Source organism: Thunnus albacares, chromosome 20 (genome assembly GCF_914725855.1).
Source record: "Thunnus albacares chromosome 20, fThuAlb1.1, whole genome shotgun sequence".
Classification (NCBI taxonomy): domain Eukaryota; kingdom Metazoa; phylum Chordata; class Actinopteri; order Scombriformes; family Scombridae; genus Thunnus; species Thunnus albacares.
This window is the reverse complement of record NC_058125.1, coordinates 15,107,125-15,131,456: the sequence shown is the minus strand read 5'-3', so window position 1 is coordinate 15,131,456 and position 24,332 is coordinate 15,107,125. Positions and strand designations below refer to the sequence as shown.

General features: G+C 39.2%; 3 protein-coding genes across 4 annotated transcripts; 2 read left to right on the top strand and 1 right to left on the bottom strand.

Annotated features, from left to right (window-relative positions):
* Window positions 1–75: 75 nt before the first annotated feature.
* On the top strand, window positions 76–6,985 carry klhl11 (kelch-like family member 11). Its single transcript, XM_044337238.1, has 2 exons — window positions 76–1,528; window positions 3,047–6,985. Exons 1-2 carry the CDS (start codon window positions 972–974, stop codon window positions 4,629–4,631), a joined length of 2,142 nt encoding a protein of 713 aa, XP_044193173.1. The 5' UTR covers window positions 76–971; the 3' UTR covers window positions 4,632–6,985.
* Window positions 6,986–7,908: 923 nt separating this feature from the next.
* LOC122971305 (7-methylguanosine phosphate-specific 5'-nucleotidase-like) lies at window positions 7,909–15,770 on the top strand. Its single transcript, XM_044337889.1, has 10 exons — window positions 7,909–8,107; window positions 9,040–9,114; window positions 9,490–9,588; window positions 9,914–9,983; window positions 10,758–10,804; window positions 12,145–12,230; window positions 12,463–12,552; window positions 13,002–13,164; window positions 13,663–13,863; window positions 13,948–15,770. Exons 1-10 carry the CDS (start codon window positions 8,105–8,107, stop codon window positions 14,065–14,067), a joined length of 954 nt encoding a protein of 317 aa, XP_044193824.1. The 5' UTR covers window positions 7,909–8,104; the 3' UTR covers window positions 14,068–15,770.
* Window positions 15,540–23,681, bottom strand: fkbp10b (FKBP prolyl isomerase 10b). Of its 2 annotated transcripts, XM_044337887.1 has the most exons (10): window positions 22,392–23,681; window positions 21,951–22,096; window positions 20,533–20,722; window positions 20,136–20,281; window positions 19,032–19,221; window positions 18,687–18,832; window positions 18,008–18,197; window positions 17,779–17,921; window positions 17,326–17,489; window positions 15,540–16,021 (listed from the first exon to the last, which is right to left on the bottom strand). In XM_044337887.1, the coding sequence occupies exons 1-10, from the start codon at window positions 22,583–22,585 to the stop codon at window positions 15,827–15,829; spliced, it is 1,704 nt and encodes a 567-aa protein (XP_044193822.1). In that variant the 5' UTR covers window positions 22,586–23,681; the 3' UTR covers window positions 15,540–15,826. The 2 variants fall into 2 exon arrangements, with proteins under 2 accessions (XP_044193822.1, XP_044193823.1); XM_044337888.1 differs by lacking the exons at window positions 21,951–22,096; window positions 22,392–23,681 and having other exon boundaries at window positions 20,136–20,339; window positions 20,533–20,623.
* Between the last annotated feature and the right edge of the window lie 651 nt (window positions 23,682–24,332).

Here is a 24,332-nt window from a genome sequence, read left to right as displayed (position 1 = left end):
TTTTGGCTCAAGTGTGTAATGGGTTAATCACCTGTCAGTAAAGTGTGATCTCTGAACAGAGGTGAGGAAGCTCATATAAAAGATTTATAGCCTGGAGCAGGACTCTTAGTAGACTTACAGGATATTAGAGCTGCAATTATTAGGCAATGAATTGATTAGCTGCCAACTATTTTGATAATCTATTAATCGCTGAGTCTCCTATGACAGTAAATTGGATATCTTTGGGTTGTGAACAATACAAGACATTTGAAGATGTCACCTCAGGCTCTGGAAAACAGTGATAGACATTTTCACCATTTTCTGACATTTTATGGACTAAAAAACTAATCTTTTAATCAAGGAAATAATCATTAGTTGCAGCCCTACAGATTATAGGATACCTATAGTGTCACCCACAATTTAATTGTAACAGTAGACTTACCTGTGTGTGGCATTAATACCAACTCTGAAAGACCCTAATACAGCGCAAGATCAATGAAATCTTGCACATATACTATGACCAAAAAAAATCCTTCCATTACACATGAGGCAGTATCACAATTGTGTACGTACTGTGACCTAAAATATAAGTATGATTCTTGGACTGAATGTATGAGTCATCCTTGCCGTGTTGTGGCATAAAATAATCAATTATAGTTCTTAAACTCACAGGATGCAACAGCATCACCGGTCACATAATTGCCAACACGCATGCGCGAAAAGGGGTTCATCCCTTAAACAAAGTTCAATTTCGGCATTAACAGATATGTTTCTGTGCCTTAGAACAGCAATAAAAACAAGATAACACTTTGGACTTTGCTGTGTATCCGTCACAGTAATGGTTCTCTTGTGGGAAAGGAGGTATTAGCTTGAATCTGAAGCCTTTCATTGACACTCCAGCAAAAAAAAAAAATACAGTTGTGATCTTCTTGGAGACGGAAGTGAGCACTCCTGTTTTTCCAGTCAAGCCTCGCTGTCAACGCTGCGCATGCATGTCAGTTTTTGAGTGCTTGTTTACGTGTGTTATATACGCCTATGAGTTCCTACCAAAGATAGTTCAGAGCCTTCATTTGCCTCGGAGACTGGTCCTCTGCGGTATGGCAGCGGCAGCCGGCGGGTCGGAGGACTGCAGCCGGAGCGGCGGCGCTCAGGGCGCGCTGACAGGTGACGGAGAACCGGAGGAGGCCGAGGAGTTCACCTGTCCGGGCCACTGCTCGGAGCTTTCCCGGCGGCAGAGCGAGCAGAGGAAGGCGGGGCTGTTCTGCGACGTGACGCTGGTTTTCACCTCCAGCGGCAGCGGGGTGTCTGGGGAAAGGGTCCAGACGTTGTCCGCCCACCGCTCAGTTTTATCCGCAGCATCGCACTACTTCACCTTGCTGCTGGGCGGCCAGTTTTCAGAGGCTCAGTCCGGGCGAGTGGAGCTGAGAGAGTGGAGCTCTGAAACCGGACCCGACCCAGACACGGTGGAGAGTGTCATACAGTTCATGTACACCGGAGAAATCAGGGTCACCGCTGCCAATGTACATGAAGTGTTGGAGCTGGCTGACAGGTGATTATTGTATACATGCATTTAATCTGATTTCCACTTGCTTTATACACGGAAGTACTGAGTAATGCTTTTGTTTCTGTCTAGGGGTTATTAAGCCACACCTTGTCTGTACTCTTAGTAAGCCAGGTGTGACTGAAAACAAACACCTGTGGCTCTGCATGTCTAGCCAGCCATTTTATGAAGTTACAAGTCTTATTATAAGAAAACAAACATAAAAGTGTCTTTAGCAGAGATGTGGGCCAAATAAACAGCAAAACCATGGCCCACAACATTTTGAGGTAGCCTAAATGATGACCCACGTCTACCAGTAATGTATAAGATGACCCATTACATACCCATACTACTACCAGCGTTGCCTTTGCCTTTTTCATAGGAGTCATTTGACACAGCACAGGTGTAAATAATAAAATGAATGATGGCTGGATTCCATTTAGCTGTTTCTGCTGGCTCACTGCCACACTGTCAAGGCTTACTGGGACACTTGAATAGAACAGAGACATCGTTAATGTTAGTAGTAACACCTGTGCTTTTCCTATTTATGACGAGCCAAAATGTCTGCTGTGGAAAAGCTATACAGGGAATGGATCTTAATCAGAGTGTCTGTGTGTCGTTAAAGGCCCTACACACTCACGGTACATCTACACAGGTGTTTTCACTTATTTTTCCTGATTAGGATGTACAGATTGATTGATAATTTATTGACAATTCTCTCACTCTCCCATTTAGGGTTGCAACTAAATATTGTTTTCATAATCGATTAATCTTCTGATTATTTTTTGGTCTCTAAAACATCATAATAATGAAAAATGTCCATCACAATTTCCTGGAGTCCATGGTGATGACATCAAATGTCTTTAAAAAAAAAAAAAAAGCAGCAAATTCTCAAATTTGAAAACCTGAAACCATCAAATTTGTGGCATTTTTGCTTACAAAAGGACCTAAATGATTGATCAATTATCAAAATAATTGCAGCTCTACTTTTGCCCCCATATAGGCAGGACAACCCTTACTAATCCTCATCATTTTTGTTTTTAACATTGGTGACTGATTATCATTTGATCACGTAAACATGACGACATGATAAAACTGCACTTTTGATGATTGGCGTATTTTCATGTAGTAGCCAGTTAACTGTCATATGTGACCCCAAAGTACATGATGTTTGGAAGGCAGATTTTAACATATAATCCTGAATTCAAGGTTACAGGCACGTGGAAATGCATGAAACACATTTTTTTCAGTGCAAAAATAAAAAGCAAGTCACTACATTAGTTTTCATATTCATAAATGCAATCAGGGTGTCTTAGTTTTTGTCTGGGATCCATATTTCTATACGGTTGACTACAGAACATGAGTTTTTACTAGGATGGTGAGGGAAGTCTAATATTTCAGTGTATTGTATGCTGCAAGCTCTTGTTCCATCCATTTTCACTGCTTAGTTCCTCATCTATAACGTTGTACTAATCAACTGAAAAACATCACAATATTCTGATAATGCTGATATGTTTACACTGTTAGGTTCCTGCTGGCGCAACTCAAGAGCTTCTGCGGAGAGTTTCTGATGAAGAAGTTGAGCCTGGCGAACTGTGTAGCGGTGCACAGCCTGGCCCACATGTACACACTGGACCAGCTGGCTCAGGGAGCCGCTGACATGATCCGAAGAAACTTTCACAAAATTATCCGCAACGAGGAGTTCTACACGCTGCCCTTTCACCTGGTGCGAGACTGGCTGTCAGACTCAGAAATCACTGTGGACTCTGAACAGGAATTGTTTGAGGCTGTTATAAAATGGGTGCACCAGAACACAGAAGAGCGAGAGAAGCACTTTGAGGAGCTGTTCACGCTTTTAAGGCTGCAGCAGATGGTTCCTACTTACCTAACACGGGTGGTGAGAAAGGAGCCTTTAGTGGCGAACAATGCAGCTTGTCTGCAGCTGGTGTCCGACGCCCTTGAGGTCCACGCTGTTTGCTTTGAGAGCCTCAAGTCAGCTGATCTGGAGCTCTGTGCCTCCTACATGGCGGCAGCACAGCCACGTTTTGGCCAGAACATGGATGTAATCATGGTGGTGGGTGGTGTTTCAGAAGGTGGGGACTATTTGAGTGAGTGTGTGGGCTATTTCGTTGCTGAGGACCGTTGGGTCAATCTGCCGCACATTCACAACCACCTCGACGGACATGCCATCGCCGTCACCGACAGCCATGTTTATGTGGCAGGGTCCATGGAGCCAGGCTATGCGAAGACTGTGGAGCGCTACGACTCCAACCTCAACACCTGGGAGCAGGTCAGCGGCTTGACCATCCGCAAGCACTCCTTTGGCCTCACATGTGTCAGTGACATACTCTACAGCATTGGTGGTCATGGCAACTTCAGTCCAGGCTTCAAAGATGTTACTGTCTATGAGCCTGAGCAGGACCAATGGCATAATCTTGAGCCAGCACCCAAGATACTACGAGATGTAAAAACGGTGAGCGTGGAGGACCGCTACGTGTACGTGATGGCCAGAACCCCAGTTGATATGGACAATGAGGATGGACTGAGCACTGTGACCAATTGCTATGACACAGAAAGCCACAAATGGCAGGAAGTGGACTCGTTACCGCTCATTGATAACTACTGTATTTTTCAAATGGCTGTGGCATCCACCAACTTCTACCACACAGCTTCCTGTTGCCCTAAGAGTTACAAGGTCACAGCCGAGGCCGCTCAGCAGAAAATAAGCAGAAACATCTCAGACGACATCCTCGACAGCCTCCCTCCAGAAGTCACCAGCATCGAAGGTGCTGCTGTCTGCTACCTGGGGGAAGACATCTTCATCATCGGCGGGTGGAGGAACAGCAACAACATAGACAAGCAGTATCGAAAGGAAGCCTACCGTTACTGTTCTGAGAGGAAGCGATGGATGCTGCTACCGCCCATGCCCCAGCCACGCTGCAGAGCCGCCGCCTGCCACGTTCGCATCCCGTACCAGTATCTTAACGGCTCCCAGCGCTACCCCATGCCCCAGAACCTGGCAAGGCAGCGAGACCGCATGCAGCAGATGCAGCAGCTCCATCGGCGCACCCTCAGTCTGCGAAGACAGCTGCAGTCTCAGATCGAATGTTGAGATCAGAAGCTGTTCACATGAATCTGAAATTCTGCTCTGTCTAGTTAGCACTTCATCCGCTGATTATTGCCTTGTTGTTTCCACAAAACTACTGTCTCATTTTTTACCTTTAATGAGATAAAATGTCTGCATGAATTTACCTGGAGCAGGTTTGCAGGAATGAAAAAATTGAAAGATTTAGCGCTGCTAAGATTAATTGATTAATCTGCAACTATTTTGATAATTTAATTATTTTTAAACTAAATTTCAAGCAAAAATGCCAAATGTTTGCTGTTTCAAAGCACTCAAATCTGAGAATTCGTTGCTATTCTTGCTCTTAAATTACTGTAAATTTAATATGTTGGGGTTCTGGACTGTTGTTTGATCTAAAATAAGGACTAATAAGACATCACCTTGGACTCAATGATATTCTGACGGGTGTTTTTCACCATTTTCTGATGTTTTACTGACCAAATGATTAATCAATTAATCAAGAAAGACTACACTGTGCGAACTAGTGACGTTGAAAAAAGAAAGAATTAGCCAGACAGGCTACTAAATTATCAGTCTTACATAATCATTTTGGCCTTACATTATTAGCTTATGCCTTACCTTTATTCTGCCAGTAAATTATACTCTGATTGCTGTAACATGTTGTTGATTTAATTGCTAAACAAGTAAGCTTTGCTTTTTTATATGTACCTTAAAGTAACAGATTTAAATGTGTTGTAGTGCAAGTTAGAATAAAACTGAATACCAGTTAAACTGATGTAAACACAGCAGAGCAAATGATGTCTACATTTACTATGATGTCATTGAGAAGAAAGTGACAGTTAAATGAAACTGTAACAACCAGCTAAGATATAAATATAAGCTTTAACTTTTTACTGCTCTGCTACATGCGTCTAATTTCTCTACTACCTCCTGTTTCCACCATGGTTTTACCTTTTTTTTTTTGCACTGTAGGGATTGAAGTATCTTGTTGATCATGTTAAGTGTATGTTATGTGTGCGCCACTTCAAAAAGACAATCATGTATTAGAGTTTTTGCAGTGAGAATCAAGTATTGAGCAAAGCACATATTAGGGAAAAGCAGTGAGTATGTTTTCCTTCTTGTTGTAACATAACCCCTTTTTCACTGCACTAAGATATGTGGACTAAAATGTTCAGATACTTAAATACTTTTTGTCATTCCAATGAATGTGTATGAATATGTGTGATTTATTTCTTTGATATATCAAACAGTCAGGAACTGCCTTATTTAATTTTCCAAGGTTGTTGCACAGCTTCAAAGGTTGAAGGATAGACCAAAATACCTCTTGTGTTTTTGCTTTCTCTGATAATAGTGACAAGTCATTTTTGGCAAAGGAAACTGTACTTCTTTTCTTACTTGAGTTATATTTACATCCAGTTTGCCTTTTTTTTTGTCAGGGCATGGTTTAAAGATAGTGGCTTCCTGGAATTATTTGGTTTGATTGGACTCATTGGTTTGTTCTGTCTTTGTACTTGTGGTCAGTTTTATTTATTTATTTGGCATTTCACTTTTTTTGGACCTCTGATAATGTAGAAGCAGACATGAAAAGACGGGGATGACTTGCAACAAAGGGCCAGATTCAAAACAAGGAAGTAGCATTTATGTGGTGTTTGTGTCTAACCATTCAGTCATTGTGATGTCTCCTTTCTGGCTAAATTTGCTCTCAGTGAGTTTGAGCACATGTTAAGATATGGACACTGCACTCTGGAAAGACAAAAAGATGTGTGAAACACATTAAATCAGAAGCTGGATTTTTTGTTTGTTTGTTTGTTTTATTTTTTTGCCAATAGTTGTATGAATTAATTGGATTTCCAGCCCTGAAAGACATTGTACGCTGTTGTTTGTTTGTCTCATCTGACTCTATACAGTGTTGTTGGACTGTTTGCGCAGTATATTTTTCCATCGCTGTTGAAATTGCTAGTGCCTGTGATATTCTCAGCCAAGCTCTATTATTTCATTAGGCATTTCGTGTTGTGAGCCTAATATTTTTACTCTAATTTACTGTACAACTGATGAATGAAAATCGACTGATCGATTCTATGTTGAAGTTAAAAAGGTACATACGAGGTCACATGCACGTAAGCAGAGAGTTGCTGCAGAATTCAGCGGAGCCACCAGTGACCTCAGCAGGATCTATTCACTGGGTTGCAAGTACTGATTTTTGTCTTAGATGTCAAAAAGCCCAGTTGGAGAGTTTATTTTGGAAAACGTATTATTTGCCATCGCTATATACACAGATGTCATGCAGCCACATGTACTTTGTGTCACTGCATTTGTATTTGCAAGAGCTGCAAGTGTATATTGTTTGGCATTTGCAATAAATGTAAGTTAATTCATTGAAATCAGTTTGTTGTCATCTCTGAAGAAAGATGCAATCTATTTATTTATCTATCTGAATCCAAATACTTGAAGCTTTCTGTCATGACAGAAAAAAACAGTGTTGCCAAAGCTACACAGGTAATGATGATGGTTTACAATCGTGAACATAGCAACAGCGTTTATATGTAACAACAAAGGAAACAATACTATAAGACTATACTTAACATCACACTACACTTAAGGAAACCATAATATAGTGAGTTTAAAGTTATTAATCATTAGCTGGAAATTCATATGTACAGAGTCAAAATATGACTGCAATGATTGCGATGATGATTGCGCCTTTAACACCTGTATCAATAGACATTTTGCATAGTGACAGATTATCATTTTTCTTTGCTTCATTTATCAGTGTCAGCAGTCATTAGTTAACATCAGTGTGATTTAGGTGAGGTTTTCTTAGTGTGCCACATCTAGCTGACAGCTAAACGGCTCATTTTAGTTCCTGGGTAGAATAATACAATAATAATAGTAAAAGTGCTTTAAATGATGATGAAACAATCTTATTAAATGATTCACTTCATTCTGCAAACATCCAAAATAATACTGTGAAATTATTCCTAAGGAAAATATACAACTTACCCAATACTGCAAAGCTGAATAGCAACAAAAATGAATGTGGTAAACTTTCTCCTGAAATAACACAAACAAGTAATGTGTGCATTAATTAAGGTTACACTACTATTGGTTGGTGTTAGGCAAGACAAACAACAATTACATCACTTATAGCGTCTGTATGTTATAAATGTAACAATTCAAATTTGAAGATACATTCAGTACCAATAAATTTCTACATTTTATGAGATTGTTAAACGATGAAAACCATCGATTTAGAAACGAGAAGGGCCTCAGTGAAGTAGGAACAAATATACGTCGGAACTACTTGTATTTAGCACACAGAGTCGGGGGAGTGCTGACGGTGCAACAACCACGGATAGTGTAAACAAACCATTCAAACCGGCTGTCCACCGTAAACTACAAAAATATTAATTAATTCGTGTTTTAAATACACACAGCTTGTTAATTAGCATGATGTGTTTTTATCGGCGGGACTGAAAAGCAGGTTGCACATCGCTTTGAAGATGGTGAGTCAAACGGTCAACTGTTATGTAATCGATACGGTCGATATTTATTATTAGACTGTAAACTAACAACATTTTTGCATGTGCACCTGACCTACTGTGCACTTAATTAAAAACTCACAATGTTACACTATCACTGACTTGATTTATTTGACACATCAATACAAATAAACTCACCGGTCACTTCATTATAGCCACACCTGTGTAATCTAATCTAATGCAATTAAATACAAACAGCTCTGCCATAAATTATACATTTATGAAGCTTATACATTTTTAGTTTTTATTGACATTGTCAGAAAGGTGATTATTCTACTTTATGTTTATTATTGAGGTCGAAGTGGGTGGTGCTGGTGTACTGGAGTCCATTATATTGAACTGTGTTTCTAATATTTTGTCCACCTCATTAACAAACATGAGGAGGGCAAAATATTAGGAACATTACACTACACTACCATCACACACTACGACCTCAATAGTAAACATAAAGTAGAATTATCACCTTTCTGACAATGTCAACAAAAAGTGTATAATATATACAATAACTATAAAATATATAAGCTTCGTAAAAGTAGAATTTATGGCAGAACTGTTGTGTTGAATTGCATTAGATTGCAGGTGTTCCTTATAAAGTGGCCGGTGAGTGTATATATAAATATATATATGTATATAAAATGTCATACACAGCGACAAATACATATTAATTTAAAATGTTGAATGGACAATACAGTAAAGTTAAAAGATAACTTATTTCCATTGTGGTCGTCTAATCTAACTTGTAATGTGTTTTTTGTTTTGTTTTGGGAATATTTGTCTGTAGATATTTTGTCTGTGGTCTGTCGATATCTTAATGAACATACTGTAATCACCTCCAGGAAACTTCTTGGAAAATTACAAACCTGTAAAATAAAGCACTGAGTTTTCTTTACATCCAGGTGTACCATATTCCCTGGATCTACACACCAGTGCGGAGTATCCTGGCAATCTGGCACCAGTTTACCAAAACCGAGGTGAGGAAAGAATTTTTTTTTTTTAATGTTGTCTTTATGTGTATGTTTTTTTGTTGTTTTTTTTGTGTATTCACTGTAAAATATATAAATATCGTACAAATGTATGAATGTTATCATATGTAAGCAAATGTAAATTTACTTGAAATGCATTTCTGCAATAAAGTATAAGAAAAAAAGACAGATGTTTTTGAGTCAAGATAATGCAAGTGTCATTTCATAAACTTTAATTTTGGGTACTTCAAAAACTTTCACAAACTGTTTGATGAGCCTGATATTTACTTAAGTGCAAGCACATAACATATTCTAGTATAATGGCTTTTATCCCCCATCACTCTCCTTTTTTGGAGGGATTTTACTCAACTCTTTTCTGTTCAGATCCCAGAGCTGGCCAAGTGCTCAGTGCTGATGAAGGAGCGCAGCAGAGTGGAGGAGACCATCTATGCCATGCAGCGAGCGGGCGCAGGCAGCCTGCATGTGAGTGAATTAACTGTGGTGCATTTCATGAGGAGTGAGAATATATTCTGAGTCAAATACCAAACAATACCTTAATCACGTTACCAAGGTGCTTGTCTGAGCCTACAGAGATGGAGGATACTTTTCTGTTAGCAGTCAGCTTGTCAGTCCAGGTGACTTTTGTTCATAAATCTTGGCTCAGTAATAAATGAGACTTGTGAGCTTTTGTGAAAGAACACATAAATGCAAAAATCAACCTTGCCTCAGAATTTGACCAAAAGAAAATGTACTGTTTGCTGATTGGTAGAGTACTGTTATTTGGTTCTAAACAGTCCTCTCTCTTCAGGTTATTTCTGACTTCGACATGACGCTGACCAGATTCGCCCACAACGGAAAGAGAGTGCCCACCACCCACAGTAAGCACACAGGCCACAGATCACTGACTGACTTTCAGCTTGGTCAGCTTCTAATGTTAAAATATTGGATTCAATTTGTGTTTATAATAATTGAACAAAATTGCCCAAGAATCAAACCAAAAACATTTAATTGAAAGTGAAAAATTAACTGAAAGCAAAAAAGTGTACTCAAATACAAAACCTACGATAAAACTATACAAGAGTGAAACATTTGATTACAATATTTTCCACTTTTCTTCCCCTGATCAGGATTTCTCTTTTGTAGTCACTTTTTTTCATGTGCTGTTCTGCTGCTTAGCTTTTCAGTTTCACTGTTGAACTTTTCAGTTTCAGTTCAGCATTTTTCAGTTTCTGGAAGTGCAACAAGTAGTACGACTTACCATTGACCCGTCCCTCCAAAAGTATTCGGCTAATGGAGATGCAGCCATGTAACACCTGCTCACATTTGTGTCTGAACTGAAACTGAAAAATTCTGCAACTGAAAAATGTGACCACAAAAGTTTTATTGTAAGTTTTGCCTTTGACGTCATTTTTTTTCTTTCAGTTTATTTTTATTCACTTTCAATTCATTTTTTTGTGTTTGATGCTTGGGAGATTTTGTTCAATTATTATGACACAAATTTAATCCCATTTTAAGGTAGTACACATATGCATAATTAGATGCAAATGGTTTATGAATTGACCCAGTTTCTATTTGTTGATGCTTGACTTTTTTCATTATTTGTTCATTTGAATGTGTTCTGCTGTTATAAACCTGGTATAAACTTTCTCCAGACATCCTGGACAACCGGTTGTTGATTAATGAAGACTGCACCAAAAAGGTAAATATGCTACAGGCATTAATTAGCATACAGTTAAACTTCCTACCTTAGTCGATATAGTTGTTTGATAAGATAAGATATACTTTATTGTAACCTCAGGGATGTTTTTCTTGGGCACAGCATCACTGCATTACAAAGTATCCCCAGACATACTAACATACTTAGCAACATCCTTACAATCATTCCTACAAAACATTTAAGCAAAATATGTTGAAGTTCATACATTCAACAAAAAAAAGAAAAAAAAAAGAAAACACAGACACACAATAAGACCAATAAAACCAATTCAACTTATAAAACTAATAAAGTGCACTAGTGTTGCACTTTTGTTACGACCCGGCCTAGGGGAAACCCCAGCGCAACATGAAAAGTGTGAGACTCTCCTCTTCCCAGCTTCCAAGAACCACCAGCCACAAGGAATTTACAGCCCTTTAGGTTTTTATTCAGAATTTCTTAAGCTTCAGGGTGGGCTAACAGCAAAATCACAAACAGAAGTAACTAAAGCTGAGGAACCTAAACTTACCTACTCAAACAAAAGAAGAACAAAAAGACAAGCCACTAACCTAACTCCTAATCTAACAAGAAACAGGAGAAAATTGGATTTAACAAAATTACTGCCCACCACTTACCCACGCCTACGAAACGTGGGCAAAATTACATAGAACATCAGAACGTGTTGTTTGGAAGTGGAGAGAGATGAGCCTCCTCAGAAGCTGGAAGAAGCCGTCCTTAAAAACTACAAGCCTCTGGGGGCTGGAACCAATCAGCTCTCTAGAACAACCCACAACTCAGACAGTCACAATTATTCAATCAGCCCCTACACACCTGCATCCCAACACACACACACACACACACACACACACACTTCAGCAGGAACCCTAGAGAGAGAGAGATCCACAACACAAGCACAAAATTGAAGCACATACAAATTACACAGCAGAAAAGTGCTCAAGTGACCTCTGGGTCATAACACTTTGTACCAGAAAATTGCACATTTAACGTAAAACCAACAACTAGAATGTTGCACATGCTAATGTAAACCCTGCTATACATCACACTCTGTGACCATAATGTAATGTTACATCAACACAGCATTTAACTGCAGCTATTTAAAATCGTAATAAAAGTTTTCATAACAATTCAATCTGCATTTTGGAACTCAAACATGCAGACAGTTTGTTTTGGGGCTGTGACATGCACATATTTCCAAACTACAAATTATGGTTCAAACCATGATTTTCTAAATTCTCTGTGCTTGAAACTCTGTAATTCTGCATCCACCATTGTTACATGTGGACCAAGTCTACCCTTGTAAGTTCTCTTTTGTTGGTTCATTGCAGATGAGGCAGCTGTTAAACACCTACTATCCCATAGAGATTGATGCTAGTCGGTCTGCTGAAGAGAAGCTGCCTCTCATGGTGGAATGGTAAGAAACAGATAAAAGCATCATTTGTAAGAAATAATAACCCCTCTCTGTTTTAATGTGTATTTCTCAGGAAATAAGTTGATTCCAGGACTGGCTGGAATGATGAGAAATGATAAAATGCAAAGCATATTTTGAGTACTTTGAATAATAAGCTCTACATCTTGATGACACTGACAGGAAGGGAAATTAAAGGCAATCATGGTTGAAATGAGTCTTGTGTTGCTCTCCACAGGTGGACTAAAGTACATGAACTCCTCATTCAGCAGAGGATCAGGAAGGACATGCTAGCTCAGGCTGTCAAGGAATCCAGCGCTATGCTCAGGTACATACAGCTCAATGTCCAGATTAACCAAGATCCTGATTCTTCTGAGAAAAACGTATTTGTCAAAAACACCTACAAATGTAATAACCCATTATACAATTTTTGTCATTTTATCATAAAAGTTCTGGCACTTTGCACAAAGACAGCTCAAAAAATGGATGATGCAATGGAAACACCTTTATAAATAATAACTGTATTATTATAGGACAGTCGCTGTCATCACTAGCCAAACCTGCTGAAAACCTGAAATGGAAAAAACTGAGCAACACATGTTGAACATAGATTATACAAATCCAAATACTTGTTAAACTATTGCAATTGTATGTGCTACTACTTTACTATTTACAACACATAACTGGAAGAATAGTTGTTTAAGATACTAACAAAAACCTCTGGCAAAGATGATTGTTGGTTCATGTGTCTAATGAGTGGTGTGTCGATGTCTTCAGGGAGGGCCACAAAGTGTTTTTTGACCGTCTGGCTGAGCACCAGGTCCCTCTGTTGATCTTCTCAGCCGGTGTCGGAGACGTCCTGGAGGAGGTGATCCGACAAAACCAAGTCTTCCATCCTAATGTGCATGTCATCTCCAACTACATGGACTTTGACCACACTGTGAGTTTGACCCCACCCGGCCTATAATGTATGTTATTGTATGAAGATCTTCCACTTTACCTTTTAGGGGAGGTTATCAGAATATAAAAGTACAAAAACTGTCTTTTAACAATGCAAATGGGCAATAAGCAAGATTCTTCTTGCCTCATAGCTACACAGAATCTCACTGGATGTTTGACAGGGTTGTCAATGAATACCAATTACACCAAAACCACCTTTCCTCAACAGTTTATTGATTTCAAGGCACAGAAAACAGGAACAGAATAAAGGAAATGCTAAACAAATCAAGCTAATTTGAAATAATGAAAGCAAGCAGTATTACTGGTGGAGTATTTACCAATAATATCATCAGGATGTTTCTGTTTTATCTTTGTTGTTCTATAGATCATTTAAGTACGTTAAAGATAGTCATTACATTCACTACAAGGATCAGCCTGATTCTACTCCCCAGTTTTAGTCAAGGTTTTTGAGGTATGAGTGTCTCTTCTTGTTGAAAAGGGGGTCCTGCGAGCCTTCAAAGGCCAACTCATCCACACCTTCAACAAGCGGGAGGGAGCTCTGTCACATGCAGCTCGCCTCACAGAGCTGCAGGGTCGACCCAACGTGCTGCTGCTGGGAGACTCTTTGGGAGACCTGACCATGGCCGACGGGGTGTCCGAGCCCGAGAATATCCTGACCATCGGCTTCCTCAACGACCAGGTCAGACCATAGGGAGGATTTCTTGTATCAGCACAGCCAGTTACGGGAATGTGATTGTCACCGTCTGTATGTTGTTTATCGCAGGTGGAAGAGAGGAAAGAGACGTACGTCAACTCCTTTGACATCGTACTGGTGAAGGACGAGACGATGGACGTTCCAAACAGCATCCTCAGGTACATTACTTCATCGAGAGACAACAAGTAAGAAGTGCAGGAAGGAAGTGGACACGACTCAGTTCAAACCAAATACATTCACTCCATTCACTGTGTTGCAAGCTGGACAATCACTAACCTCAAACAGACCTCAAGACTGGACTTTTTCACCTCTGCGTCCGCAGGAGTGATTAATGGTGCAAATCACACACACTCTATACTCTGAAATCTTTATTTTTACACTCTGTCTTTAACTTTTGACCTGTATTTGCTGTAAATCAAAGCCATCCTACCACAGTTCTAAGTTTTGAAAAGATCTAAATAAGGTCATCCAGTTGTAATTTATTTTTGAGAAGAATCTCTCTCAGTTTGTTTTTTTTTTCCTCATTTGTTTGCGGGAATCCCCAGAACTTCTCGATGGGAAACAGTAACAGCAGAATGGCAATGTGTCAGTTTACCACCACTGAGGGAAGGGAGTAGTTGTACTCCTTTGGCTTCAGTACAAAGTAAACGCCAAGTTAACACCATCTGCCTCCCCTCTGGAAACAAATTAGCAACTCAGAGACCTCTTTCAAATGTGTCAGTACGAGTAGTTACACAGCATATTTCTAATATAATTCTCATTTTTTTGTAGTTTTACTGTATGAGGATGAGCTGGTTTTTAAATATCTTTAACATTGAGCTCATGTATGAAGACGTAAAACACATTTCGTATCTTTCAACTCTGCCAGCTCTTCTGCTTCATACTGAGACTGTTCTGCTGTGTTTTTGTTGTACTGTATTCTGTTTTCTCTGCAAGTTCTTGATATTCCAGTCTACATACTGTACACATGGATCATCACATACTTGCAGGGTGCAGCTAACTTGGCAGCGATGCTATCAGTCTTTAAGCTATTTTATTAAATATTGAGTGAGTTTTTATTAACCATTTTTAACATGTGACAGTGAAGACAAACATGTTAACGCAGAGCGTTTTGTCTTTCAGCTGAAATATTTTAGCTGCTATTAGTAAAAACTTAACATGTAGCTTGTTGCACTTTACTACAGGTGTTCTTCTCAGTTATAAAGGCAGAGTTAACATTTTTTTTTAGGATACTTTATGGTAAAAAGAGGGAAGTTGTGGTAGAAATATTACTAATAACCCATGTCTCCAACAGAAATTTCACATACATTGCATGGGATTCTAAGAAAGATGTGAACTAACCCTTTAATTAACATTTTAACAGTCTGTAGGCCACTAATAATTTCTTGCAACACAGTCTTAAGACAGTAAGGTTGTCACTAGTGGATAGATGACCTTGTCTTTTAAATTCCTTCTATTAGAGACGCATCAATATTAATAATACTAATATTCTCACCAATATCAAAATTTTTCTACTAACGTCTTACTTATCGTCGTACATATGCAGGTGCACGACAGGTTAAGCTTTTCAGTACTTTCTACATTAAGTAAATATATTTGTTTTTAGTCTGTTACTAATTTCCAGTACTGATATTTCAGTTTTAAAGACTCAGCTGCTAACATACAAGTTGTAGAAAACGGAAACATTTTATTTTTCTTACAAACATTTTAATTAAATGTGACTTTCAGGGACAAATGAAGGTGCTTGTTTGGTTTTCTGAAATACAAATTGTAAACACAAACAATCATACAACACAAAAGTACACAAAAAGATCTTTTGCACTATTTTCTTGTCATTTCAAAAGACTGTCCAACACGTCATAGAAAATATTAAACAACGCTGTGCAGGAAAAGTCTCTTGTGCGTGTGTTTTTTAAGGTGTTTGGGTTTCAAAGGTGTTTTGTCCTCATCACAACTCCTCATGTGCCGCCTGTTCCCGTTCCTTGTCCTCATCGACCTTCAGTTTGAGTTCGTCAGCCGTGATGACTCCATCTCTATTTCGGTCCTGGTTGTTGAACATGTCGGCGACGACCTGATCCATAGTCAGTCCAGGCTTTATACGGCCTTTGCCCTCTGCTACCTGCAGCTTGATGAACTCCCCAAACTAAAACGGGGCAAAGAAGAGTGATCAATAACGGCGTGATGTGATCAGAGTGCTGTGTGGGCGGTAGCTCAGTGGAACGAAAGGGAAACATACTTAACATTTTTTATTTATTGGTACAAGACTATTCCTGTGTGAGGTTTGTCAAAACACCACACTCTCCTCACTTTTACCTCACATGTTCTAAGAATTAAGGGTCAATATGCATTAAATGTCAAGGATAGCCACATATTTTACAATTAATCATAATTAATGATTAGTGATAAATTCATTGTCAGTCACTGCACTACTCCTAGTGCTAGAAATCTAAGTTAAGTTCTCCCATTCAGTTTTTGTCGCCATAATGAAAAACATCTAAATGTACACAGACATTACTTAAAGTCTCTGCCCACCCTCAGAGGTGTTATCAATTACTCCAGCTGATTAGATCTGTAAAAACCATGTGATGTCACAAAACAATGGACCAATAAGAGAGATAACAGGGTAAGTTATTATCAGGCACAGAAAAAAACTAACGGCAGACCAAAAATGATGTCAATCAAGCAAACTTTGTTTACACTCACACGGTCTTGAGAAGAGGTCTAATCATGCAACATAAGTGAAACCACCTATGTGGTTGTACTACAGTATCTGTCACATTTTCATGTCATCATAGCATCTTTTAAATGATTCTGATGTCATAATTTAACACCAGATGGCGCCAAAGTGAAGAATTTTCAAATCCCTAGTGGGTTTTATTTTTGGCTATACTGATTTATGTTGAGTTTTATCATGATTTTCAGTCTTCAGGAAGCAAATTAATACAGAACAAACTTACCACCTCCTGTCTGCCTAGTAAACCTACAGTTTCCATGAATAAACTTTGCCTTGCATGCAAGTTTTATTTTGGTTTTGTCTCATTGCTCTTATCAGCAAAACAATGGAGAAAAGGGAACAGACTATTCCATTTAACTGTCACACATGACATGACACGTGTAAAGTTAAAAAAAAACTTGGTCATGAAAATGCTGAATTTGACCATTTGCATCTGGATTTGTTTTGTTGGGGAAAAGTACTTCCTGTGAAGGTACATCCAACCCAACTAGAAAACCATAATTTCTGAGAAGTTGCGTCAGTGCCATAAAACATAAATTCACGAGTCGACATGTGGGAGCAAGAATATAAAATGTCATCAACTGCTTCAGTAGCAGGAAGAAAGACATGAAGTCATATCTGCTCGCTGCTAATTCAAAAACAAAATCATTTCAGCGCTGTTATCCGCATGTGAAATGATGATGAAAGTGGTCAAACTACCAGGAGTAACTTACCTCCTCCTGGGGAACCTCTCCGTTCTTGTTTATATCCAGGGCCTCAAACAAGTCTGCAGGGCTTTCACCCAGCCACACAAACAGGTAACCTGGCGGCACACCCTTCTCGAGGCCCATCATCTCAATCTCAAACACCAACACGGCACTGCTCGGCACGCCAGAGGCTGACGGATAGAAAGCAAGAAAGGCACTAGTTAACTTTGGGTTTACCTCTTAAATACCTAGTGAAGAGTAAACCTGTGCATGTGAATAAATGTCTTTTTATTTATTGTCTGAACTCGCAGCTTATTCCTAAATTGTGTATTGTGAAAAGGTTAGGTTTCATAACTTATTGTGAATCTGTTTGTGAATCTGAAAATCTGATCTCAAAGTACACATTAACCTCAAACAAACAAAAATAGCGATAATCAAACCATCTTTCTCCTGATAAAGAAGGCAAAGCTGAAGTCTCACCTCCTCTTTCTCCGTGGCCCAGGTGAGGCGGCACCGTTACCACCCTCTTCTCTCCAACACACATGCCCTGCAAGCCCTCGTCCAGCCCGTCAATCACTTTGTCCGACCCCAGCACTGCATCCTGCTGGCTCTCATAGTCATGTCTAAGGACGAGGTCATTTATCAAAACCATTTCCATTTTTTTTTAAGTCAAAATGTCACTGTTAATAAAAGTTTTGTGGTTACTCACGAGGAGAAGAGACGCGTGCCGTCCAGCAGGGAGCAGTTGTAGTGATAATGGACGAGGTCGTTCACTGCGGTGGTCTCGTTACACACCTCGGGTTTGTGGATGATCTGGATGTCCACGGTGTCGTTGGGGTTGTGGAAGTCGATGACGTGGATGTCAAAGACGAGCACGGCTGAGGGGGGGATGACGTTACCTGGACAGACACAATGAAATTATTTCATTGTCATGGCAACTCATAGTGTTGGGAAATACTAAGTCCATACTCAGATGCATCTATCTATCTTTCACATACAGCGTCAGCGTCTTTTCAAGTTTCAGTTTTACAAAACCTGTAATTATGACTTATGTTATCTAATTTTGGTGTCATATTATAAATATTATTAAATCTAAAATTCACTATGGCTGCAACTTATAATAATTTCCTTATTGGTGGACCTTTGACATCTTCACTTTGTTTTTTCCGAGTAACAGTCCAAAATCTAAATGTATTCAGTTTGCTATCATCAAAAGTCAAAAATACAGAACCAAAATGTTATTTTACAAGCTTAAACAACCTATTTTTTTTAAAACCTTTGCTTTGTGTCAGTACAGATGTGGCATTTATTATATTTATAACATAGGAGATCAGTTTGGGGTAGTTGCTCTGATGCAGAGAATGTAACTGCAAGTTTAGTTTACTCACCTGCTCCTCCCTCTCCATACGCCATGTGTGGAGGGATGATGACTCTCCTCCTCTCCCCAATGCAGACTCCCAGCAGGGCCTGGTCCATACCTGCAATCACATACCCCATCCCAATGTAGGTGTTGTATGTGCTGTTCCTCTGGTAGCTGTTTCAATAAAAGATAAGTATGGTTAAATGTCAAAATAGGTCTGCTTTAATAGAAGTACATTTTTCATGTATTGGGGCATCCACATTTTAAGAAATATCAGCTAAACAATGGAAAACAATAAACAATCTCTACACATCAATGCCCCAAAATTGCTGCAAAGTGACTGACGACTCATGTCAGTGTGACCTGAGCTCACCTGGTGTCGAAGGTGTTTCCGTTCAGGAAGGAACCGTTGTAGTGGTAGCGAATGTAATCCCCAACCACAGTCTTGCGTGTGCATGACTCGGGCACCACCTGGTGCTCAACTGTGACGTTATCCTTTGGGTTGTGAATGTCCACCAACAGGACATCAAACACCAGAGTCGCCTGGGGGGGAATTTCTGTACCTGGTGGACCAAATTTTAAAACTTCACATGAGTTTCATTCTGGTGATGATAGAATTTCATTTAGCTAATTTTTTTACCTAGTTTAGGATCGGAACAAAGTAAAATATCAATTACTGTTGTTCTATTAACGTAATTGACTACGTTTTACTGCATGAATGTCAGTACAATCATAAAAGTGATAATATGATACCATAAAACTTGGTTTACTTCTTTCCAACATGCAACAGTGTAAAATACTGATCTGTTCTACTTATTGAACATACATGGCATTCACATTTTGCATTCGCCAAAGGACAACATATTCTGCGACCTTATCTCATTATCATGACTTCCATATCTCCAAATTTTGACTTATGAGAAAGGCCCTCATGATCAACAAGACAAGATCTGGATTACATAATTATGGAAAAACTTTTCGTAACTATGAGAAAACTATCTCATAATTATGAGATAAGACCTTCAATTTTTTATTCCTTTGGTGAATGCGATGTGCTTCCATATGAACAGAATATAGCAAATGATTATTGTAAGATAAGATAAATAATGATAACTGTTCATTTCAATGTGTAAGCATCTTGGTAGTATTTTTGCTTGTCACATTTCATAATCAATGAGTTGTTTTTTTAATTTATTTTTTACAAATTATTAGCCTTGCTTTGCAAAGGAAATGGTTGAACATCGTTCAATAGTTTACGATATTTCTGCCTCAAGTTTTATGAAGAAAAGAGGTATGTTCTGTGACATGTTTATGTTATTGACAAGGTGGTTTTGAGGAAATTGTCTGTTGATTCCTTCTCTATGACCTCTGATTCCCGAAATGTTTGGAAAAATCAGCGATCAACCAGAAAACGGGAACGCCAAATCCACCGTAGCTTCTACATCCTTCTATTCCAACCATTCATACTTATACATACCGGATCCTTTTTCTCCGTAGGCTTTGAAAGGTGGGATGAGGATATTTCTGATCTCTCCCACACACATACCCAGCAGGCCCTCATCCATGCCCTTGATCAGCCAACCCTCGCCCACCAAGGAGTCGTGGGTCTGCTTCCTGGCGTAGCTATGTAGGGCTCATACAAGCGCAAAGTCAAACACATAACTTCACACAGACAACATACCTGCATGGAAAAGTACAAACACACACACAAGAGCTGTCATTCGAACAGGGCTTCTTCAAACAAGAACCTCTTCCTCATACTGCATATATAAATGACTGTATATAATAATTTTAGGACAACAATCCCCTTATCTCTTCACATCCCAATGGCCTTAGAGCATTCTGTAAATATCTAAACTTCGACAGAAATTCACCTGGAGTCAAAGGCGGTGCCATCAAGGAGCGTGCCGTTGAAATGGTAACGCACAAAGTCAGTGCGCATCACAGAGCGTTTGCAGTCTTTGGGCGTGGTGATGGTTTTGGTGACGACCATGTCAGCCTTGTTCCACAGATCCAATAGATGGATGTCAAACACCAGGGTGGTGTCTGGAGGAACCACATCGCCTGTAAACATAGTTAGCTGCAGTTTAGATGGACTTACAGGGTAAAATCCTCACTGCTGAGCACTAAACTATTAAAAATAATCAACAGTTTTCTTAACTTGAAAACTCACCTTAAATCATATTATTTCCCCAAGTGATGCGTTCCAGTTGAAGTTGCTAGGGCAGCAACTAATGATTACTTTTATTATCGATTAATCTGTTGATTTATTTTCTTGATTAATCGATTAGTTGTTTGGTCTATAAAATGTCAGAAAATGGTGAAACATGTCCATCACTGTTTCCCAAAGACCAAGTTGACATCGTAAAATGTTTTGTTTTGCCCACAACCCAAAGATATTGAGTTCACTGTCATAGAAGACTAAAGAAACCAGAAAATATTCACATTTAAGAAACTGGAAGCAGAGAAATTGGACTTTTTTTCTTAAAAAAATGACTCCAAGGGATTAATCGATTATCAAAATAGTTGGCAATTTATTTAATAGTTGTCAAATAATTGATTAATCAACTAATCGTTGCAGCTCTAATCTAAACTGCAATATAATATAACAGTGGGATTAACCTGCTACAGTAAAAATGATCTAGGATCCTTTGTTAAGCTCCAGAAACCAACTAACTGTAATACTACCGTTCACCAGTTTTGCTTTATATCAGTTAGCTTGTGGTAATTTGGTTAATTGATTTAAAGGTGTTAAAACTAGATTTTGACACTGGCACCCTCTATAACAATGGTTCCCAACCTTTTTGGCTTGTGACCACTTAAAATGGAACAACATCTACTTGTGAACCATTGTCATCGGTTGCATGTGTCTCGGAATATGGCCAAATAAACCAAAGAACAATTTTTCCCTGTTAAGGAACTCTGAGGGGAACCAAACCTCCAGGTTAGGAAGAACTGCTCTAAAAGATGGGGCTCCATTCAGATCGGGTAAAAAGGTAGGAGCTGCCTTAAGGCCCTAACCTTTTCAGTTTTGAATTATGCTTTTGTGGTTTGTGATTAAAGTGATTACGACACAGACATCCTGAGACCTTCAGGGCAGTTGTTAATCCAGCCTGGCTGAAAAAGACAGTTTTCCAATCAAAAGGTGCCAAAACTAAAATCCCTCTGGATTATCTGCTGTGTTTGAAAAACTAGAGCAGCCTGGTCTTTCAAAGTCTGCTTTAAAAACCTGCTACACAACACAGACCTACCACTTGTGCAGAACAAATTTATTCATGACATTTTCATCTACCTGCACCGGTGCTTCCGTAGGCCAGGTGAGAAGGGACGGTGATACTTCTGCGCTCATTGACACACATGCCCTGCAGACCTTTTTCAACTCCAGCGATGAGCCGGCCCTCCCCTATCAGGCCGACCGTAGGTGCTCCTCTCTGGTGACTGTGAAGGAAACCAAACGATTGACGAAGGAAATGTCAGAAGTCTGTGTTTGCTCAGAGGATGTAAACTCTTGAACAGCAGGAGTGCAGCTGCAGAGCATGCCTGCAGTGATTTAACAGACTACAGCAAACTTTCTTGACATGCAGATCATCATTATTTCAATTTATTCACATTTTTCCTGCAGCTGCATCCGGATTAAGGGCCTCTGCAACGGTATAACTATCATCTTAGAGATCAATGAGACAAAACTAAAAGACTCCATTGAGATTTTCAGAAATAATGCGAATCAACCTACCTTGAATCAAATGTTTTCCCGTCGACAAATGTGGCGTTATAATGATAGCGAACATTATCCCCCTCTTTTACTTCTCTGACACAGACTTTGGGGATGAAGTATCTATCCACGACTACATCTAACACAGGACTAGGATTGGACTCCACGGAAGACCACGTAGTGAGGAGGAAAAAGACAGTGCAGCAGGCAAACATTTTGTTACAGGCTTACGTCAAATAACTTAAAGGGGTATAAAACAAAACACAACAATAATAGCAATAAAAGTAAAAAAAAAAAAAAAAAAAAAAAAAAAAAAAAATTAGTCGTGCGGCCGTGTGCGCGCTTTACGCAGGAGGGAGGCTGCAGATGTGGCGCAGGGCAGCAGTGTCTGAATGCTGTAAACGTGGACAATCTCCAGACTGCTGTGCAGTTTTACCACAGGGCAGGAATGTTGGAGCTGGGAGTGGGAAGCGCCTCTGTCAAGGCAGATATAATAAGACAAAACTCTACTTCCGTTACAAGAAAAGACCACAATAAAGATTGAACAGCTTGCAGAGGTTATGTTGGTGTCACAAAATGCAGAATTAGGGGGTCTTTTTTCGTTTTTTGCGGAACTAACGTAGATTCATTTATCCAGATTGTTTTATAAAGCAGGTTTAACTCAAATGTTATTTCTAATAGTTTACGAAATATCTTCTGATGAGCGATATAATTTTCAGTTTAGGTCTAGTGTGAGGTCTATTTTGAGGTCTAGTCTAAGTTTGGTTCATATTTCCGGATACCTGATTTGTTTCCCCTTTTGAAAAATAATCTTAATTTTCTGTTTTTATGTTGAAGGCTGAGCCGCCTCTAGTTCAGCTGACTTGACTCTTTAGCACCGCTGCGCACAGCTGCAGGAGACCCGCCTCTCTGGATCTGGATCAGCTTCCCAGAGCCGTAAAGTGTCCTGAGAACCCCGAAAGTGTCAGTTTTTTCATTAATGCCGTGAAGTTTTCGTGCAGATACATTGAAAAGGATAATTCGAGTTTTATCTTCCATCGCTTCCTCTTCGTCATCAACGAATCTCAAATTACATAAGAAAGGCGATGACTTCACTTTTACTTGTAACAATACTTGATCCTGTGAGATTTATTTAAAAAAATAAAGCACCCAACATCACGGCAAACTAGAGATGACATTGAATTTTAACTAAGTGGACATCATTTTGTCCAAATAATGCCCACATAAACGAAGCTTCTGAAAAAGCGTCCAAACCAAACCTCTTCCATACAGCCTGATTTTACACCACAAACTAATAATTATGTAAAGTAGTGAAAATAAACCTAGCTGGGACCTCCAGGTGGTGCCAGAACCACGACCCGTGCCTGAGTGAGCCATGTTGGAGCAAATAGAAACACGATGCGCACGAGCAGTCGCTTTTACGCACGACTGTTATTACGCCAAACTGTGACAGCAGCAGCTCGTGACAGCTGTAGGACTGATAAACCCTCTAACAGATGATCTCATATATTTCTCTATTTAGATAATCTGTCATTTAGACAGGAATCATACTGGATCCACAGGTTAAAAACATCCACACCTTATGGGCTCAACAATAAATTTGATCTCAAAAGCTTCTTTTTAATTAAATATATATTCTGATTAATACATGTCTGTATTATGTTGATCTTTTAGACTGATCTTCACAGCAATGCTAAATAAAAACTCTCACTATATTATGAGTTAACATCTGATATGTACTTAGAAAGGCCTGCTTAAGTGTTTCGTAATATGAGTGTATAGAAAGTCTTTAAATGTTCTTTTAATGTTTTTATTACATCTTGTGTCTCCATATTATTCAGTTATATAGCTTGGGCTCCTAACACTACATTTATTGCCGTGGCTAAATAAATACAGGATCATGTGTCCATTTCTATGTCGCCTTTACTTTTTGATTGTCCTCTTCAAACTGTTATTGAGACA

What these genes read in the sequence shown, in the direction of transcription:
- fkbp10b (XM_044337887.1), bottom strand. Translation starts at nt 22,585, where the DNA reads ATGTTTGCCTGCTGCACTGTCTTTTTCCTCCTCACTACGTGGTCTTCC. An exon ending in GGCACCGCCTTTGACTCCAG is followed by an intron (nt 20,282 to 20,532) that starts GTGAATTTCTGT and finishes AGCCCTACATAG; the next exon opens with CTACGCCAGGAAGCAGACCC. An exon ending in CTACGGAGAAAAAGGATCCG is followed by an intron (nt 19,222 to 20,135) that starts GTATGTATAAGT and finishes TTGGTCCACCAG; the next exon opens with GTACAGAAATTCCCCCCCAG.
- klhl11 (XM_044337238.1), top strand. Translation starts at nt 972, where the DNA reads ATGTCAGTTTTTGAGTGCTTGTTTACGTGTGTTATATACGCCTATGAG. An exon ending in GTGTTGGAGCTGGCTGACAG is followed by an intron (nt 1,529 to 3,046) that starts GTGATTATTGTA and finishes TTACACTGTTAG; the next exon opens with GTTCCTGCTGGCGCAACTCA.
- LOC122971305 (XM_044337889.1), top strand. An exon ending in GAATCCAGCGCTATGCTCAG is followed by an intron (nt 12,553 to 13,001) that starts GTACATACAGCT and finishes CGATGTCTTCAG; the next exon opens with GGAGGGCCACAAAGTGTTTT. An exon ending in ACATGGACTTTGACCACACT is followed by an intron (nt 13,165 to 13,662) that starts GTGAGTTTGACC and finishes CTTGTTGAAAAG; the next exon opens with GGGGTCCTGCGAGCCTTCAA.